Here is a 21,567-nt window from a genome sequence, read left to right as displayed (position 1 = left end):
ACGAACAAAATATTTCTTTCTATGTTAACTCAAGGAGTTGAATAAACATAGACCCCATTTAAATGTCTATACCCCAAAGGTCAGCTTTCTTTCCATATCTTGACCTTTGCCTTTCATCTCCATATTCAAGGTCAACTATCAAATTAGTCAACAAATTAAATCATGAAGTTTTGTATCTTCAGGCACCATTCAGATTTGCACAATAACTTGCGCCATAAAACATACAAGTTTGGAACTATGTGTTCGATTGAACAAGAGTAGGTCTCTACTGCTTATTCAGTACATGTACTTTGACTTACAAGTGCACTAACACAAATCTAAATGGTAGATATTTCTGGTGATAATTTGCATATGAGGTCCCCTTAAGATTCTAATTAAACATATGATCTGAGATAAAAGGAAATGCACCACTGGAATAAAGGATTTTCCGTCTCGTCACAGATCTTGTGAGATATGGAAATATCCTAACAACAGTTGTCAAGGGGTCAAGCTATCAGCGTTGCATGCTTGTTTACATGAAGGTGAATGCATTCGTCTGAAAAAAATACTCCCTTTTGTGACCATCTACAACCTCAAGTTGTCATGGAAAACATTGTCAGATTGAAAGTATCCAAACTAAAGAGCATGTTACGAAAATTTGGCAGGTCAACAACAAGTTATAAGAAAACTAAATCACGGTGTCACACCATCATCTCCGAACTAAATGTCATTTCTGGGAATATGTTGTCAGTGCCAGACTTATGCAGAATACTAGATGGCTATAACATTTCAATCTTGAGAAATGGTAATTAATGACAAGCAAAGTTGAGTAGTTTTGATTATTAGTACACATGTACATGGCAGAAGCATTTTCCATCACCAAGTTTAATAGTGGTATTTTAATATTATGCTATGCATGTGAAGTGTCGCGTAGTAGTAGTAGTACACATACACAGCAAGCCCCTATGTACAGTTGACATTTACATTGTTGACAAATATGGATGAAAGCTAAAAGTCTTACACATTTTTAGAGAACAAATGCCCCGTTTTGGTCCAAGAGTTCTGAATTGAACAGTTCTAAATTATCAAGATGGTTTGGGAAATCATCATCTAGTTCCTGACAACCATATTCCGATTTTATGTTATTATGAAGATGACGTAGGGTAAAATTGGAATACGGTCATCAGGAACTAGACCACTAATGTATGGAAGATAACGTAGAGTAAAATTGAAATACGGTCATCAGGAACTAGACCACTAATGTATGGAAGATAACGTAGAGTAAAATTGGAATACGGTCATCAGGAACTAGACCACTAATGTATGGAAGATAACGTAGAGTAAAATTGAAATACGGTCATCAGGAACTAGACCACTAATGTATGGAAGATAACGTAGAGTAAAATTGGAATACGGTCATCAGGAACTAGACACTAGACTACTAATGTATGGAAGATAACGTAGAGTAAAATTGGAATACGGTCATCAGGAACTAGACACTAGACTACTAATGTATGGAAGATAACGTAGAGTAAAATTGGAATACGGTCATCAGGAACTAGACACTAGACTACTAATGTATGGAAGATAACGTAGAGTAAAATTGGAATACGGTCATCAGGAACTAGACACTAGACTACTAATGAATGGAAGATAACGTAGAGTAAAATCGGAATACGGTCATCAGGAACTAGACCACTAATGTATGGAAGATAACGTAGAGTAAAATTGGAATACGGTCATCAGGAACTAGACACTAGACTACTAATGTATGGAAGATAACGTAGTGTAAAATTGGAATACGGTCATCAGGAACTAGACACTAGACTACTAATGTATGGAAGATAACGTAGTGTAAAATTGAAATACGGTCATTAGGAACTAGACCACTAATGTATGGAAGATAAGGTAGAGTAAAATTGGAATACGGTCATCAGGAACTAGACCACTAATGTATGGAAGATAAGGTAGAGTAAAATCGGAATACGGTCATCAGGAACTAGACCACTAATGTATGGAAGATAAGGTAGAGTAAAATTGGAATACGGTCATCAGGAACTAGACCACTAATGTATGGAAGATAAGGTAGAGTAAAATCGGAATACTGTCATCAGGAACTAGACCACTAATGTATGGAAGATGACGTAGGGTAAAATCGGAATACGGTCATCAGGAACTAGACCACTAATGTATGGAAGATGACGTAGGGTAAAATCGGAATACGGTCATCAGGAACTAGACCACTAATGTATGGAAGATGACGTAGGGTAAAATCGGAATACGGTCATCAGGAACTAGACCACTCATGTATGGAAGATGACGTAGGGTAAAATTGGAATACGGTCATCAGGAACTAGACACTAGACTACTAATGTATGGAAGATAACGTAGTGTAAAATTGAAATACGGTCATCAGGAACTAGACTACTAATGTATGGAAGATAACGTAGATTAAAATTGGAATACGGTCTTCAGGAACTAGCCTAGGAATCACGACATGCGAAACACATCCTTAGCGATGAACTCCAAATTGTAAAATAAATTGACATAGTATCTCCAAATTTTATTTTGAAAATACTTATGTATAGCTCATTTAAAAATTTATATAAGATCAAAGACAATGAACAGAATTCTCACTCATTTCCAATGTTTTTAGCAGACGGGGACGAATTTAGCTGACGAATTATAGACTAAAAATTACATAATTGTTAACTATTAACTTGTGTTCCAGTATTATATAATAATAATATAATAATAATTTATTTATAAAGTGTCAGTATCCACAAAAAATGTGATCAAAAACGCTGAAAGCAAATCATACTATGCAAATATCAGTTAAAAAGCAGTTTTAAAAAGTAAAGTTTTAACATTAGATTTAAAAGCAGATAAGTTAGGTGACTGACGGATGTTCAGTGGGAGATTATTCCAGAGAGTGGGAGCAGCAACACTAAAAGCACGATCACCATATGTCTTAGTACGTGATCGAATGGGGCAGAGTTTAAACTGATCAGCTGACCTTAAAATACGACGTGAAACATATAGTGTGATCTTGTCAGAAACATAAATTGGTCCAAGCCTATGAATGGATTTAAAAATAAGAACTAAAATCTTAAAAACAATACGTTCTGTAACAGGTAACCAATGCAACTGATATAAAATTGGAGTGATGTGAAAGGTGATTTTTTAACGAGTTACAATTCTAGCAGCAGTATTTTGAATACGTTGAATACGGTTGATTAGGTACTTCGGGAGCCCAAATAAAAGTGAATTACATGAATCTATTCGAGATGTAATGAATGCATAAACTAATTGCTCAGTAGCAGGCTGCGATAAATATTTGCGGATAAGTGCAATACGACGCAAATGAAAAGTGGCAGAACGGTAGATCTGTCCAATATGCGGCTTCATTGTCAGACAAGAGTCAAGGATCACTCCAAGGCTCTTGGCCTGACAATGGACGGGAATCAGAGCATCGCCAACACAAATTTCTGTAATCGCTGTAGTGGACAGATCACCCAAAGTAGCAGAAAAAATAACAAATTCAGTCTTATCATCATTCAAACACAAGAAATTTTCAGACATCCAAGACCTGATAACAGAAATACAATGTTCAAGATTCGAAACCATTCTAGCTTCATTATCTTTAGTAAAAGACATATAAAGTGAAGAGTCATCTGCATAAAAACTATACAGACATCCTTGACTTGAAACTAATTCACCTAATGGAGAAGTGTACATACAAATGTATTAAAAAGTATAGGTCCTAGAACCGATCCCTTTGGTACCCCATTGTCAAGCGGATAGAATGGTGACTGGGTGGAATTCACAAGTACACACTGACTGCGATTGGAGAGCTAGGACTGAAACATGAGGACACTATCTGAAAGACCAAAACGGTCTCTTAAGTGATTCAGTAAAATAGTATGGTTCACAGTGTCAAATGCTGCGGAAAGATCAAGCAATACCAAGAAGACATCCTTTTTTTCATCATGAGAGAGCAAAATGTCATTTGTCATTGGAGAGCAGTCTCTGTACTATGTCCTGGTTTGTAAGCAGATTGCAATGACTCGTCCAGTGAATGGTTAACAATGTGGGAAGTCAGCCTCCTGGCAACAATACGTTCTAAAATCTTCGACAAAAATGGCAAGTTAGATACAGAGCGGTAATTTTTAAGATTTTCTTGATCAAGAGATGGCTTTTTAGTGAGAGGTTTAACGATGGCTTCCTGAAAATGAACAGGTACTACACCATACCGTAGAGAATTATTGAAGATTTCGGTGATGTGCGGTAACAATACTTGTATAATGTCAGGGTGTTTGAAGATCTTGGTTGAAAATCGGGTCAAGGCAGCAAGTAGATGAAGGCGATGTACGAATGACCTTGTCAATTTCATCATCAGTAGTAGGTTTAAAAGCATCTATCCGACAAGCGGGTTTCAATTCAGCAAGAGGTTGTGAATAGTGGTGATTACAATTTCCAGGTACAGTGCCCAGGTTCAAACTTAGAGACTTGACGCGATTTAATAAGAATTTAGCAAAACGATTTGCTAATTCCGCAGAATCCTCATGTTTTGGTAGAACAGCAGAAGTGCTGTTAGTATGACCAGGTAATCGCTTTACGACCAGAAATAACTGTTTTTGGTTACCCACGCAATAGTCAACAAGTCCAGCGTAATGACTCTTTTTTGCCTCCTCAACAAGGCGCACGAAGTCAGTCCAACAGGTCCTGTAAATCTGACGATGTACTTCCAACCTTGATTTTCTCCACACTCTTTCTGCCTTCATTCTTTTCAACCGTGCATCGATGATTGACTGATTAATCCATGGAACTGGTCGCCTATTGGGGATCAGTCTCACACGAGTTGGTGCGTGGCGATCAAATACATCGCTAACTGTGTTTTTAAGAAGATCCCAATTAGTAGATATGTCAGCATCTGATTGGAGGCGAATAGATGCAGATAAGTCAGCAGCGAACACATTAGCGGAAAAGGATTTCATGTTTCTTGATTTAATGGATTTTCAAGTATTTCTGATGTAAGAGAAATTTTTTATGGAGAATAGAACCGGGAAATGGTCCGAAATTGCATAGATTGGTTCGACTCGATGATCAGCGACAGTACTGTCATCAACCCGAGTAATGATATGGTCAATAGTATGACCAGCACGATGTGTAGCACAAGTTACCAATTGATGCACAGAAAATGACTCCAGAATATCATGATATTTCCAGGTATTCGGACAGTTCGGATTGTCAGTATGAAAGTTGAAATCTCCAGTGATGACAAATGGTGAATTATTGGTGAGATGACAAAACAAGAAATCGGTGAAGTCGTTGATGAAATCATCAACAGTGAAACCATTTAATTTATTTGGTGGAGGACGGTAAACCGTAGCTAATGTGATATGCGACGATGGAGTTTTTATATGCACCTCCATTAATTCGATTGATTTGAATGAGGTAGAAACTGGATGTTGCAACACTGACAGTAACGATTTAAAGGTTGTGGCGATGCCTCTCCCACGACTTTTGCATGGAAGACTGATGATACTATAGCCTGGTGGAAGAACGTCTGTGATGAGGGATGAATCACTTTCATTGTCACAAAGCCATGTCTCGGCGAGCATAAGTGATGGTCTTTGAGGAATTCATTGATGGCTGTAGATTTATTAGACAGTGATCGGCAATTCATGAAGGAACAACGAAGAGTGTTTCTTCGATGCTGATCAACAAATGGTTTCATAACTGAAGATAAGTCGGCTGGAATTTTGAGTGATTTTTCCTTCACTGGCACAAAACCACTCAGAAGCTGATTATTATTGATATGCAGCAATTCAATTCTGCTTTTTGAATGTTCGGTGACAGGAGTTATTGCATCCACTTGTGTGTTGGTTTTTTACAATGTGATGTAAGTCTGATGAGAAGTTATGACGTATCAAATTTTAGATGTTTTGTTTAAAACTAGGCGACAATATAGCAATTTCACAGCCTGGCAAGCAATATTTCCTGTAACCATAGGGCCTGCGATCCCTCGAGTGGATCCAACTGTAATTCAAAACCTACTAGTATGCATTTGCAAGCAAAAGCGTAGTCCCAGGGCACAGTAAGGGGTAAGAACAAGCATGAAGGCTCTGTCTGAGTTAGCATCTAAGAAAAATAAGGATAAGTCATCAAGGACTCTGATACCTCCGTCAGAGAGAAAAATGCTACATGCAACACCATGTACCAACAACAAGCACATAGTAAAAGCATGATTTTGATTCGACAGTTTTGTACAAATAAACATGTCTTCTGTCAAATTAGTTAGTTTTTGGTAGTCGTGTCTTTGCTGACATGACGTATATACGTGCCACTGTCCACATATACATGTACGTATCTCGGCCTCTCTGTAATTGCTGTTGACATTCATTTCACTCAGAATGACACGATAAAACGTCTTGAGTTGTTCACGATAGTTTAAATAATATTGATGTCGACAGACGTCATTGACAAACAAATTTGTCACTAGACAAAAACTAGACTCGATTGGTATATCGCTACCACGTAGTAGTAGTCAAGTACGGTCGACTTCGGAGCAAGATGCTGTACCCGAAGAACCGACCCGATCGGCCGGGATGAGTAAGCTTACACGTGGAAGCACATGTCGTGTGATTGTATGTTGGCGAGTCTATGCCGATTGTTTTTGGTAAATACAGATGGATTTCGTAAATAGGACAAGTTTAATATTCATCATCAAAGAGCTTTAGCCGTTCATACTTTCAAGGGGTGTGGATAGAAAATCATTGAACGATCTTGAACACAAGAAATCGCGTACTTGTACAGTGCAAGGTCACCGGAAGTACCGTAATTTCCGTACATGTAGTTTTGACTTGCAATTTAGTTTGCAGTCAATTTACCTAATACTGTCAAAAACTGAGTAATGTGTCCCACATGATGAAATATTTTGCTATCCGTTAAAAACAATTTTCGCGTTTTCAAATTTGTGTTACGATCAAAGCAACCAAAATATGAATCATTGAAATTTGAATGCGTAAACACGTAACCTTTGGACTCAGCATTTAAACACGACCCCTCAACTCCACAACTTTTAGTACAGTACCACCTCCAACACGATATTGTCAGCTATCAAAAGTTTTTAGCTTACGCAAATAGCAACGGAGGTAGGGGGTCCCACACGACTCGCGTTTGCCGCAATGCATGCTGGGAAACCCGGAAGAAAACTGCGTGGAGACCCCCTATAGAGTTGTAAACCGGAAGTGGATAGAAAGTAAGAACCCTTAGTAAAACACTAGTTCCAGGTCGCCCGCTTTAACTATACCGTTAAAGTACGATGACGTTCAGAACAATTGCATTTGACACATCAGCTTGACCCACCCAAACATGGTTGCTATGCACGCAATGGGGTCTCACAGAATCTCATGAGATCTGCTGTGAGACGAAAGATGGTTTATTGCATGCTACATTGACATTACATGGTGTACATACCTAATCCCTAAATTTAGCATTGAATTTCTATTACTGTTTCATCTTAACAATATCTGTCATAATTTCTATATCTCTGAATGGAACTTTAGGTATAATAGTATTTATGGTTTTTATCAACAGATTTATTTATGATAATCAAATTAATGGCATTTTCATTGACTACCGGTATATGGAATAGAATTAGATATAAATCATTTATCAGCCTTATCTCAATGGTTAACAAGAATTTACTTTTTTTTGCAAATTGTGTCAAAAAAAACATGGTTAGTATTATTATTGATCCCGACTCCTATTTCTATCTCTGTGTATACAGGTTTATTCAAAGCTTCAACCGAAGTAACCTGAAATATTCAGTGTATCCGAAGAAACCAAGTCGTGTAACACAAGAATGCATTGACATCATAAAGGAGCGATTTACTGGAGAATCTGGCATTATATACTGTCTGTCAAGGAATGAATGTGATAAAGTTGCAGCAGAATTGACAAGTGGTGGAATCAGTGCTAAAGCATATCATGCAGGCCTTGATGCTAAAAATAGAACTTACATACAGCAAGCCTGGGTACGAGATGAGTATAAGGTGGTGTGCGCAACAATAGCCTTTGGTATGGGTATTGATAAACCTGATGTCAGATTTGTACTACATCACTCTTTACCTAAATCCATAGAAGGATACTATCAAGAATCTGGTAGGGCTGGAAGAGATGGAAACATAGCAGATTGTATTCTGTTCTATTCCTATCAAGACATGACACGCCTTAGGAAACTTATGCAACGTAAGTACTCCAGATTTAAAGGTGATTCAAAATACTCACATTCACTGTTGTTATTTTGCTAGACAACATGTTTGTGAAACGTATTCTGGTTTTGAAACTTTAAAAAAAGCATCTGGAAACACCTTCAGTTAAAATGACCTTTTTTCAGTCAGTTCCCTTCGGATTTACTTTGAGAGTTTTCAGGTATTTCCGTCCCACCTAGACCATGCCATTTTGTGACGTCATAGTGCAGGGTTCGCACGGTCCTGGAAAACCCTGGAATTTAAAAAAAATCTGGAAAACCCTGGAAAAATGCTCCCGACTCCTGGAAATTCCTGGAAAATGAGCGCAATTGATTGACATTTCTGTCTGTGGACTAGCCACCCATTCACATGATTCAGAACACTTCTAAATGTCAAGCTAGTGAATCAAAATTATTGCTAACCCAGACAGTCAACGATTGTTCCATGATATACTTCACCCACAGAACGTGCGTATACAGTTCACTGGGTGCTGCCATGTTTGTTTTGATCTTGCATATATGTATATTGCTACCATACTGCAGTCGTTATCTTGGCGACATAACATAGCCATGCATTGCAATATTGTAACAGTAGGTATGATAACACGATTATTGTAACATTGTAATGAGTATCAAGGCATCACTGTACTAAGAAATTGTTATACTATTTGAAAGTTCGACATACGATACGGACCACTGATGACATACTTGGTGCAGTTGCATTTCCGGGTTGTGCAATTGCTGTTTTGATGTTTATATTGTCAATAATTGAAATTTGTTTTACATGTTATTATTATTTATGGTTTATTTATATTGTACATAGCAGCCTACTGCCTGAATTGTGACAATATTACAATTGCAGATCATTTTAAAATGGGAAATAGAATTGATACATAAAATTGATAAAACTTACAATTGGCAACAACAACAAAAAGTATTCTATGAAATGACTATAAGTGTAAAACACACAAGACAGTTTAAAATTCTTTACAAAAAGGACTTAGTGATAAATTTAAAAAGATTAAAGCAATTAAATCCAATTTATACATAGCTCTGATCCTCATTTCATAATTTAATCATGTATGGGATTGCACTTTTAGCGTACCTTTGAGTACACACCCTTGGAACTGACAGTATATTTGAATTACTCAAATCTCGACCATTTTCCTCTCCTCTTTGATTTGGAAGACAGTTGTGAAAGTCTTTAGATTTATTTAAGGATTTAGCAAATTTCAAACATATGATATCACGCCTTTGTTTATTACAGTGCAAAATCGCTGATATACGTCAGTTTACAAAAATCTACATTTCGCGTATGTTTGGAAAATACTCTTTGACGACGTTGAAATACACACATACAATGACTAATGTATGTAGATATACAACTACGTATATTGACGTTTACAATGACAGTGTACAGTCTAAGTATATGTTGTCGTATATTGTTCGTACAGCTACACAACATTAGTATATGCATTGTGTAGACGTTACGTATATCCTGTGAGTGTCGCGACGTTGACGTCAATTCAGACAACAGCCACTTGACGTCACTATATACCGGTAGTCTCCTGTAGTTTAAAAAAATGGAAATGAATACTTTCATGCTTGAATTACCCCTGTGTAAACCATAGTGTCTTCCTTGCCTGTGGGTAAACCAAAGATGGTAGGTTTTCAACCAATCTGATTAAAATCTGATGTGGTGAAATCGGCTATAAAATGACTTATTTACCTCTATTTCCACCATTTTGTGACATTTGTATTTGTTCCGAGTGAAGGCAATGATCACTCGAGTTTTCAACAAGGTCCGAAAAAGAAAACGAAATCATTGTGGAAAGCTGTTTGGACATTTAAGACATTCTCAAATAAAAAAGGACGTAATGTATTGTTTTCTATCTATGAACTGTGAATTTAAGCGGTGACTTCGAGGTTTTAGCACTCAATACAGCTGGTACCTATATTGTTTTTCATTGTTCGTTACTCACTATTATAATAGACCCTGGCTAGAGCGCTAGCGAATTCGAATTCTCAATAGTGGCTATGTTATTTCATGGAAGTATGACCCGTGGTATAACTTTTGCTATCAAAGCACTTGCTATGACAATTTGAAGTCATCTGACAAAATGAGCTGCAGATATAGAATACTTATCCACTCTGCAGAGGTAAACCTCAATGTGTGCTCGATTAATTTTGGAGGGAAAACTGGCCGGCCTATATTAACAAAAAAAACCCACCCTGATGACAATTCTTAGTCCCCGCCGGACAAAGTCTGGACAGGGACTTATGGATTGGGTTCTGTCCGTCCGTCCGTCCGTCCGTCCATCGCTGTTTCTTGGAGATGCCTGGACTGATTTTTTTCAAACTTGGTACAGGGGCAACATACTATGGCATACATATGCACGTCAATTTGTTTTATGATACGATCCAATATGGCCGCCTAGCAGCCATTTTGTTTGCGAATTTTCCATGTCCAAAGCCATAACTCAGACATGCTTGAACAGATCTCATTCAAAGTTGGTATTAGGACAGTGTTCTATGACATACATGTGCATATCCATTTTCATCGTGATACAATCCGATATGGCTGCCTGGCAGCCATTTTGTTTGCGAATTTTCCCTGTCCAAAGCCATAACTCAGACATACTTGAACAGTGTAGTGATATCAAAAACAACCATATGAGGCCAAACAACATTAACCAGGTTTGAAAATGACAACATAAACTGCCAGTTCCTTAAAACCCAATCATAGCGGGGACTTTGTCATTTTCAATGACTTGTTACTAATAATATAAGCGAAAGTGGGTATTTCGTTTTGTGAATGTCAAGTACAAATTTCACATATATACTGCTTACTGATCTCTTTTTCTTCCCACACGCATCAAGCTGCTCATGAGCATTTTGTACACTAGTCTTTAAAGTGTTAGTGAACACTCAGACCACTATAGAGACCACTGTAGTGGTCTGAGGTATACACGATCATGGAAATATGACGCGATGTACTAATTCAAATTGTACGGTGATATGAGTAGTAAAGGGAATCAAGTCATTCTTTGACTTGTCCTTTCTTTCTACTGTAACTTAATTGCTAAATTTCGATGAAAATGATGTTAGTGAAGAAACATTTATTAACCAGATTTTTAGTACCTACTACGTTGGGCTCCATTCGTCTGTCCGTCAGTCCTTTTGTCCATCCATATCCAACTGTATCTCCAATATGCATGTGCCAATTTTAACCAAACCTGGTACAAATGTCAGATGTTATAGATAGCATATGCACGTCACTTGGTTTTACAACCCTTGCGACAACAGCGAAATGGCAGCCATATTTGTCGTAAATAATCACACTTTGCCCAATAACTCTTGAAGTTTAACAGATAGAGACCTCTTTCAAGTGTCTTCACCCATGTTATCAATCATGAGCATTTTAATGGCACATTCACTTTTGACTTCCATCTTCAAGGTCAAATAGCCATATTGTTGTCAAAGTATGTATGTTATCGCTGATATGCATAGACTGATTTCAACCAAACCTTGTACAAATGTCAGATGCTATAATCTGCATATACACATCATTTCATTTCACAACTCCAAAATAACAGCAAAATGGTGGTCATATTTAACAGATAGAGACCCTTTTGAAGGTGGAGTTGCACAAAAAATCGTTATTTTGACCATTTTTGAGATTATGTGCTCTTTTGCCATAATAAATATTCTTCTTTCAACCAGCGAAAATTGAACTGGGTTTGAGTTTTGCAATTCCCGAAAAATCATGAGAAAAAGAAGTAAACAAATGCACAGGTACTGAAAGGCCTAAAAAAAGCCCTATTTTATCACTATAAACTCACGATATATCCATACAACTAAGACGATTGCCAGAGGATTATGCAAAATATATGCGGTGTCAAATTCGCGTGTGCTTAGATCACACACAGATCACTAGCACTGTAACCATATTGAGTAAAAGGGGAGATATCTCCACAAAGGAAAGAAAAAGATGTGGGTATCCCAGGCCTAACTTTCTTTCTCTTCCAATAGAGACGTCGCAACGTTAATAACGTCAAAAATATCTATATAATGCATTATGAACAAACGAGTAAAACCTCTCAGAGAATACCGACATTTGCCCATACTTTTCAGAAATTCACTGATGACCAAGTTTCGTACCGTCTCAAGATTTACTGCTCACGTCCTCATATCTGATTCTTGTACTTTGAAAACTGTTGATACTTTGGTCATGGTCAAATGCAAGCTGACACATTTCAATCACGTACTCCAAAATCCTATGAATTAGTAACTGTCTAGTTTCACAACCTTCCAGTGCGGCACAGATCGTCAGTGCATACTCGGTGTCGAAATCATTACATACACATGTAAGGCTTTCGGTCTGTCGATCGATCATTACAGACATTTGAACACATCAAAATCGTTTGATAGATGACAATTTTTTTTATCGTGGTTTACATATTGGGCTGTGTTTTGACTAAATCAGGAAATCTCAGTTCAAAACAAACTTAACAAGTAGCGTATGCACGTAGCATTCATGGCAACGCACGGCGATCTGAGCTTGCTTTAAAGTGTATGTAAATAGGTTTCCAAAGTTTCTGAGTTTTTGCCTGCAAATGACGTAGTTTTCGTAGGTGATTAAAGATTTGTATGACATTTTTGACAAAAGTACAATATTAATAATGAAAAATTGATTTTTTTTCTGCGATGAGCGTTTTGCTTTGTGAGTCTTCAGAAAATTGTGTCTCTGCCAGAACTCGATCGCGGCATCCATGTTTTTTTAACCATGCCTGAACGTTGCGTTGTAAGGGGACGTCAACAATTGAGTCTACACTGATTTTCTCACTAAAAATTTGGAAGTTCTAATCAGCTTGCTTCTTTTCAACATACAGAGAATAAGTTTCCAAATGTTTTCAATGATGTCTTAGTACTGCACAACTCTCAAACTCACGAAAAACGATCATGAATGATAAGATGTTGCGTCCTAGTGTACTACATATTACGATACTTGCTTAGATGACATTTCTTTTGTTGGCTGTGATTACGAGTCCTAATGTTGAATTGAATAGACCATATTCTTAAATGGTGGCCGAGATCTCGCACAATGCGAGAGTTGCGTGTGATCAACTGCTTGGGGGGGCATACACTTTGCATTAGTTGATCAACAATGGGCGATAGTATAGTGTCTGACGAACGATCAAAACCCAGGGTAACATATAAAACTCTCAAAAGATGGAAAGCATCAGAAAGCTATTTAAAAGACCATGGCCTACCAAAATCTGGAAGAAAAGATTATTTGATTGAGCGAATTTGCCTGCATGAAGGCATAAGGGGCTGTACCCCTTCGTTTAGGGGGGAGGGGTAAGAGTTCATTTTGTTTTACGTGCGTCAACTTAATTGCCATAAGGATTTTTAATTCTTACAAAAATGGAATCAAGAGAGGCAACGCTATTTTTCTGGCCTAGAAAAAATGACAGTCGTAAACTTTGCCGACATACACGGAGAGAGAGATGCATGTTGTACTAAAATAACCATATGGCTAAGTAATCCACCTGGCAAGGGAGTGATGTACAATGAATCAGTGGGTTTTTTAAGGCCGGTGAGCCGGTAAATGTGACCAGGGTTCCCCACATTGGAAAACTTATAAAATGCTTTGAAAATGGTGTTTAAACTAATAAAAAGCAAGTTAACTTCATAAAATACCTTCAGCATGATGATAATTTTTTTGGAAAAAACATGCACAGTCTGACTGTATGTTTTGCTTTCCGCCATAGTAGTGCGAGTTGATTGTTTTTATTTTGATACATAATGTACCCTGTCGCAATGAACGCGAAAAAGGCAACACTAATGTTGCAATTTTCGTTGTTGTTGTGTCTACCTGGAAAATTACTGCACTGGTTCATATGGACACAGCACAGTGCACTCAACACGTCATGCTCCCACGTCAAAAAACTCACTGTAACACATGTCTAGCCCTAGTTCTCTTCAACATGTTCAGATTTTTTTTTGTACAAAAACAAAAATCATAGTCGAAGACAATACGGCACCATGGTAGGGTTTCACAGGTCATTTTTTGAAAGAAAATAAAACCACTTTGTGTCTCTGTATGGATGATAATTAAAATCAAAAGAAAATGAAATAAAGCGAGTATACATTTTCAAGGACAGTTATCTGCCAAACTTTCTGCTTTATATAAACGACTTCGCTAAGATTTTGAAAGGTCAAAGATTGTACTGTGACAACACTTGCAACATCTGAACTATTAAACTAAAGGGAAGAGACAGAGGGAGAACTTAGCATTCAATACTGAAGTAGCCGTGGAAAATCTTACTTTCGTATATTTTCTTAAAAGAAGCAAATCATAGATAGACTTAACAACTTAAATTTAAAACCGTAGATATCGATTTTGGAGCACATGTATGGTGCGTGACCTTACGCCACCTATACTTATCAACATGTAAACTAGCATCACATTCTTTCACTGTAAAAACAACAACAACAACTACTACTACTACTACTACTACTACTACTACTATTATACTATTATGTAGACATGCGGTAGCAAAGCTCTTCCAGGAAATCAATGATGTTATTTGTTTTTTACGTGATTTCAAACAATGAATAAGTGTATAAGAAATCAACATTTGAAATTACGTTACTTTGGAATTTAGTGTTCAGGGTGTTGATATCGAAATGCGAACGTTCGATTTTTGAAGCGCAATCAAAATCAAACCACTAACAACGTTTCACGTTTCAACGTTTACTGGAAAGTTAGGGGGCACCTTTTACTCATACCATCTGAAGTTTCTTTGAAGTTTGCAGTTTGGCGCCATGTTTATTTAAAATAATATGAAAGCAAAGATCAAAGGAAAGAGAAAACAACAAGTATGCAGATACCGTCCGAATATGAACATATCCTGTTGGACGTCCTCAATGTACAAATAAATTTAATTTTTAATCCATGTCTGGAGCGGGACCTTATTTCAGGCACATATTGACTGACTGACACCATCCATCCATCCATATCCATCATCTATCCATCCATCCATAGAGTGGTGGTTTTATTAGACAAGAATTATTTTTAGATATTGGGTTATTGTCAGTGTTATTTTTCAAAAATGAAATTTAATCATTTTTGCGATGTCATTCCGACAGTGTTATTCATTTAAATAGTTTTGTGTTGTGTGACCCAGACGAAAATTCAAACATTCCTATTCCAACCTTGAAAAAATACATTTTCTCATACCTAATCAGCACACAAAAAAACCAACCCTTTCCAGCACACTGTACAATATCTTACCCACAACTCTATCTGATTGGTATGCTTGGAGGTTCCTTATTTTATAACTTTTTCAATAATCCATACTTTTCAACATTTTAAGCATAGTAATTAAGTTTAATTAATATGTAGCAAAAGAACGCTTGGGAATCAAAAATAAAGTTCTAAATTTTGTATGAAAATGAAGTAACAACTAAATTAAGCATGTGCTGTGAATAAAACACTTTTCACTGTCAAAGTGTCAATAACTTGGGTAGTCAGTGTGTATGATGAGTTTTAGTATGTAAATTTCTTTTGTCATACCTATTCAAATAAATCTATATCTTTGGCAAAGTCATAACAGGTGCATATATTTTCCTTAGTTTCGTCGCAAATATTCTGCATGTCTTTCAAGAAAATCTGCTGACAAATTCCTAAAATTGCTACTCCTTCTACAATAAATCACTGATACCAGAACCGATGAAAATGGGTATTCAGAAACTCATCAGTTGCAATTCTACGCTTGCCACATGGTAAAAATGTTTTTACAAAACACTATACATTGTCTGACTTAAAGGTGATGATGTCCAACACTACAAATCAGAGAGAGTTGTGGGTAAAATGTTGTACAGTGCAGCACATCATTTATGGCTGAATCGACCTATAAACATTATGTTTGTGTAACTGTTAACGAAAACAAGGTTGTCGTGTTGCTGGATTGACCTGTTAAGGCTGTTAGTACCACAAGCTTGGAACACATAGTAATAGACTTGACACAGTGTAGAGAAAGATCAAATTTTATTACAATACATTCACCCATTGGTCAAATCATTCGTTATCTAGTAATTAGTATTCAGTTCTTATCCGAAATCGCACATATCTGTTTGTGGTGTTATACTCCATAAGGCTGAGCAGCGAAGATGGCAATACAAATTCGCATCCACGGGGAGGTTTTCGAATTGAAAGTGACACTGTGTCAGCTGGTTAAATGCTCGACACGACATCCACTTATTGAAGAAAATATGTTACGGTGAAATCGGACAGGTCTTGTAGCAGGAGGACGCTATTTTCACAAGCTTAGAACTTTTTGAAGATAGAAAACTTATGAAAAATATTATTAAACCAGTATTCTGACCTCATTTATCATACCCTAGGTGTGATTACCTCTCAACCTGGACGGCTTTCAATCGATTTATTGTGCCACATCATGTGCCTGATGATCGAAGGGATATTAACGAAGACATTGTTTTGTTCACTTCCATGTGATCTCTCTTTGATTCAAACCTAGTGGCACAAATGGTGCAATAATGTAGTGATAAAATGTGCCCCCTAACAGCTCAAGAAAGTGAAACATTGTTCATATTTTGATTTTCAATGAGTTTCAAAAAACGAATGTTAAAAAATCGATATCAACATCCAAAACACAACTTCAAAATTACATGTATTTCTAATGTTGATTGGTATATGTATTCATGATTTGAAATACGTCAAAAAAAAAATCATATCATCTCTGGATAGATTTGGATTTCACTTGGGCTTCGTTAGTCACGCACCATGTACACGTAAAAACGGACTGTTCCAAGACTTTGTCACGGCCCACCCATTCAGGAGTAGTGGACTTGCCCACATTGAGACCACATGTTATTACATTGCGCCATGTGTTGTCAGCTAGTGAAGCCCTTTCTGACCTGATCTCTGCAAGTTCAAAGGGTACGAAAATATTGCACATCACTTTCATTTCGATTAGAATTCAATAATTGGGAATTAGAATGTACCATTTTGTTCATTTTAGTAACATTTTATTTAGTGTCACGTAAGTAGTGTCGGTGAACAACACGACACAAGATGTCACATGTTTGATGTGGCCTCTAAACTAAAGTGTCATAGATGGTGGTATTGCTAATTTTTATTTCAGCACTCACAGCAAGTTGAACGATCGACTGATGTTGATTCAATCCTTCTGTTAATGTGTAAATCAAAAGTTCGATCACCTGAAATAATTATTCAGCAATAGTTTAGTAATTCAAAACAGATTTGTAGATGTTTTCACGTGATAGTTGAAACATGTGAAAGCCACGGCCGCCGCCAATGTGTTCATCACTGTCTTGGTGTGACAGTCAATATCAACATGCATAAATTACGGAAACGTGATTAAAAACGACTCCACAGAAACAACTTGAAGGCTAAAAAGCATGAGAACTGGTAAATACAATTTCCAGTTGAAACTATGTTTTGCAGAGACAGTAAAACGTTTTACAATTTGAATTGCAATTCGAGTTTTTAGCTCCGCTGTCAGCGAAAGCTGAAAGCGTAGCTTTAGGTATAGGTGGGTATAGAGTATAGAGTATAAGTGAATCATAGGTGTCCGTCAACTTTTTTTATTTTCGTCATCTTCTCCAAAAGTAACAGTCAGAATACTTCGATATTTGGTGTGCATGTTCCCTGGGGGGGAGGCTATTCAGATTTGTTCATGCCAAGTTGATCTGTGCCATTTTCAATTTTTTATGATTTTTTTTTTCAAAAATGATATTTTCATCATCTCCTCAATCTTGTCAGATTGCTTTGATATCTGGTGTGTTGATGCGCAGAGGGTAGCTTACTCAGATTTGTTAATTTCAAGTCAGCACATCTTCTTTTCTATTTTTGATGATTTTTTTTTGTAATTTAAAGAAAAAATGAATATGTTAATGAGCATTATGGCCGACGCCATATTGGAAAACAGTCCACGAGACTTTAAGTAAACTGCCACTTTTCAAAAGACACTATTGACGTCAAACAAGCAATGTAATATGTGCTATAGTCATAATTCTACACATTGTGCACCCAAATGACATGTGTTTGTTCGAAACAGGGTTGTAAACTTCAAATCCAAATTCTGCACATAATCAGCCAGTCTGCAACACCCTCATTTGCATGCATCATGTGCATTTTTCCTTCAGATCGCGACCGTTTACTCTTTGAACGGCTGCTCACGGGCCTTATTTTTGGGTATTTTCAACGCACCGTAACATTCACTAGAGTCCCCCATTTTAGATACTATAACGCCTAAACCTCAACTGACATCTCTTCTTTCGTACCAGCTAACAAATTTTGGCATTACATTTAGGAATACCGATTTTCTGACAAATTCGGGACGCATACTTGAGGCCTGAAATTTCGACCCGGTTTTTCGCTCATAGTTTCCTTAATACGAACCGGAAAATTTTACAAATATCACAAAAAGGTGGATTTTATGTGTTTTAAATAACCATGGCAAGTAAATTTAGTAGGATCGTTGTGTAACGGGTCCGTTCAAAAATTTTCGGTAGAAAACGACTTGATTTGACCCGGAAGCTGAAGATGACCTCGTTTGACCGGGCGATTTTCCGCAGCAAGCAGCAACGTTCTTGGTACTCACTAAAATCACACTTCAGACCCACAATAAAAGTTTGGTGTTTTCAGATAACAATTAATTCAAAATTGTTGTGCAATTTGGAGTGACGGTGAACCAGTATGAAGACAACTGACTCGCGTAAGGAAGGCATGCCAAGGCATGCGGTTGAAGTCATGCAAGAGCAGTCTCACTGCGGACTGTGTGAATCGACCAAACTTTGTTTATATTGGCCGACAGTTTACATGTAAACGACATGAACGTGTCTTACCATTTCCAAAATGCAAATATTTGGCAAGTAAAAATAATTAAAATAATTACAACTTTAATTTGGCTTCAGATTTTGCATTATGTTTTTCGTATCTTTCCCCGTTTGACATGTAAATCCGAAAAGGTTCTCTCTGGTCATGTCAGTGATAATACCGGGACTTCTTTGAGTACGAGCGAGGTGAGGCATGTTGAGGTATTTTGTTGAGAATTATAAATATTGCGAAATGTCAAGTACACTCATTCTATCAACACCAGACTATCTAGTTAGAATGTCACACTTATTCTATTATGCACTTATGCATTATGTTTTTCGTATCTTTCCCCGTTTTACATGTAAATCCGAAAAGGTTCTCTCTGGTCATGCCAGTGGTTAGCCCTGCTTACATACGACAGACGGTGCACAAGTCTATATTGCTGACTTGACTCTAAACAAATAGTAGGGACAATTGTCAGAATCAAGTCCTGGATTACTCTGTATGCAAGCACGACTAGTCAGTGATCATACCGGGACTGCTTTGAGTACGAGCGAGGTGAGGCATGTTGAGGTAATTTGTTGAGAATTATAAATATTGCGAAATGTCAAGTACAAGGTTTAAATACAATGGAATGATGAAAAAAAATTGGCCGAATCTGCTGACAGGCGCCGGTCACAAGAAACTCCATAAATTAAAATATCAGACGATGTTATGTCTACTACAACTAGTACAAGTTGAATGTTGTTGACTTGGTAAATTTGTTAGAAAATTGAAATTCGAATTGCCTCAAAATTATTTTAGATCCCTAGTTTATTTCATTCATCATTAAAAATTTCCAGGGTTAAATCTGTAAGACACTGGAATTATTTATAGCCAACCTCAAAATCCTCTTTTTTTTCTTTTTCTTGTGTGCATTTCCCAGTCATTATTTTTCTGAGATTTTGTCTCATTTTTCATAGCAGTAGATTTTTTTAATAAAATGGTGACTATGGTATAAGAGTACAATACATTACCAACTTTCTGTGTAAAATGTGTTTTATAGTGAGACATCATATGAAACCACTAACCACTTTATTACATCGCTAAAACAAAACTGCATAGTGAAGAACTGAAGAACTGAACCACTTCTACATGTTACCAAAATAAAAAATTAAATTAAAAACAACAGTGGAGCTATTCTGACCGATAGGTCGCTTGTTCGTGTTTATCGATGTCATGGTATATGATACCTTGGAGTAATTATACAGACAGTATAATTACTCCAAGATGATACATACATGTAGGACAAGTCATTGGAAGGTTACTGAAGTCAATCCACGTCGCTTTGAAAAGCTGTAAACAAAGTTGCAGCGGTCATTTCCACCCATACTGAACGTAGGCGCTCTGAGCGACAACCAATGCTATACTGTGACACAAGTTACACAATGGTTTCTTTTCAGCGTTTGCCCCCCAAGCGGAAACTCTCGCATTTTGCGAGATCTCGGTGTTATTTAAGAATATGCTTTATTGAAAGTTATTTCACCAGACAAGAAACATAAATTACACTTTCAAAGAACATACTAGTATAACATTACGAGCTGGTGCCACATAATGGGGATTTTTACTTGTGATAGCAACATCTACGTACCGGCCCATATCGCTACGCCGATGAATAACAAAAACGAAACATGTTCATACGTACTACAGTACTATAGTGCAGTGCACTTCCTTTTAGATATATTCATGACCTTGTTGTATGACTTTGGCTTCCTTGTCAGTGAATGAAGACCAGTCATTTATAAATGCTAAATTTAATGCATTGTTTGCAAGGTGACTGAGAGTGAGAACAGAACCCGAGGTTTCTCGGGCTGTATACTAGCGTGTTCTCCGGGGCATGTCTAGTCACACGTGAGGAACTGTACTGGGTGCTCTAGTGGTAGACCTCGCCCTGCTACCCTGGAATGCATTGTATGCACAGTGCTCATCGTCAATAAATTATTTGGCCATTCCTGAACTGTTCTGATTTTTTCTGGTAATGATGATTTCACAAAATCCTTTAAAGATTGACAACCGATCAGACCTTCAATATTACATAGCCGTTCACATGAAATATATGAATGGCGATTCAAACACAGTTAGCGTACGTACACACACTGTGTAGTCAGGTAGTCAGTAAGTCGATATAACCCCACTAAATAGTACTACTGTTACGGTGTTATGATCTCAATGGGACAACTACTTTTGAAATTTCGACCCAACTTTTTCCTTCCTCTGCTAATTTAAAATATCTACTTTTTATTATCATAACTTACCAGTCAGTATTATTTAGTCTATTGACAATAACATCATCAATGACCATCTGCAGGTGGGGATTGTTATTTGGCTGTAGTCATGGTTGTGGTAGTGGTTCATACATATATGGTACAATACAAGCATCCCCCACTACCACATCTTCTTCGTCATCACTAGTACTGCATGT

General features: G+C 37.1%; 1 protein-coding gene across 1 annotated transcript in view; it reads left to right on the top strand.

The window, feature by feature from the left end:
• LOC144443580 (recQ-like DNA helicase BLM) overlaps positions 1-21,567 on the top strand; it is a 125,489-nt gene that overhangs the window by 44,642 nt on the left and 59,280 nt on the right. The window contains exon 8 of the mRNA XM_078133118.1: positions 7,775-8,235. Coding sequence (XP_077989244.1) covers positions 7,775-8,235 — 461 coding nt within the window. The remainder of the gene's footprint in view (positions 1-7,774; positions 8,236-21,567) is intronic.

The sequence above is a fragment of the Glandiceps talaboti genome, chromosome 12 (genome assembly GCF_964340395.1).
Source record: "Glandiceps talaboti chromosome 12, keGlaTala1.1, whole genome shotgun sequence".
Taxonomy (NCBI): Eukaryota; Metazoa; Hemichordata; class Enteropneusta; family Spengelidae; genus Glandiceps; species Glandiceps talaboti.
The sequence above is the reverse complement of the archived record's forward strand: the minus strand, read 5'-3'. Positions and strand labels throughout refer to the sequence as shown.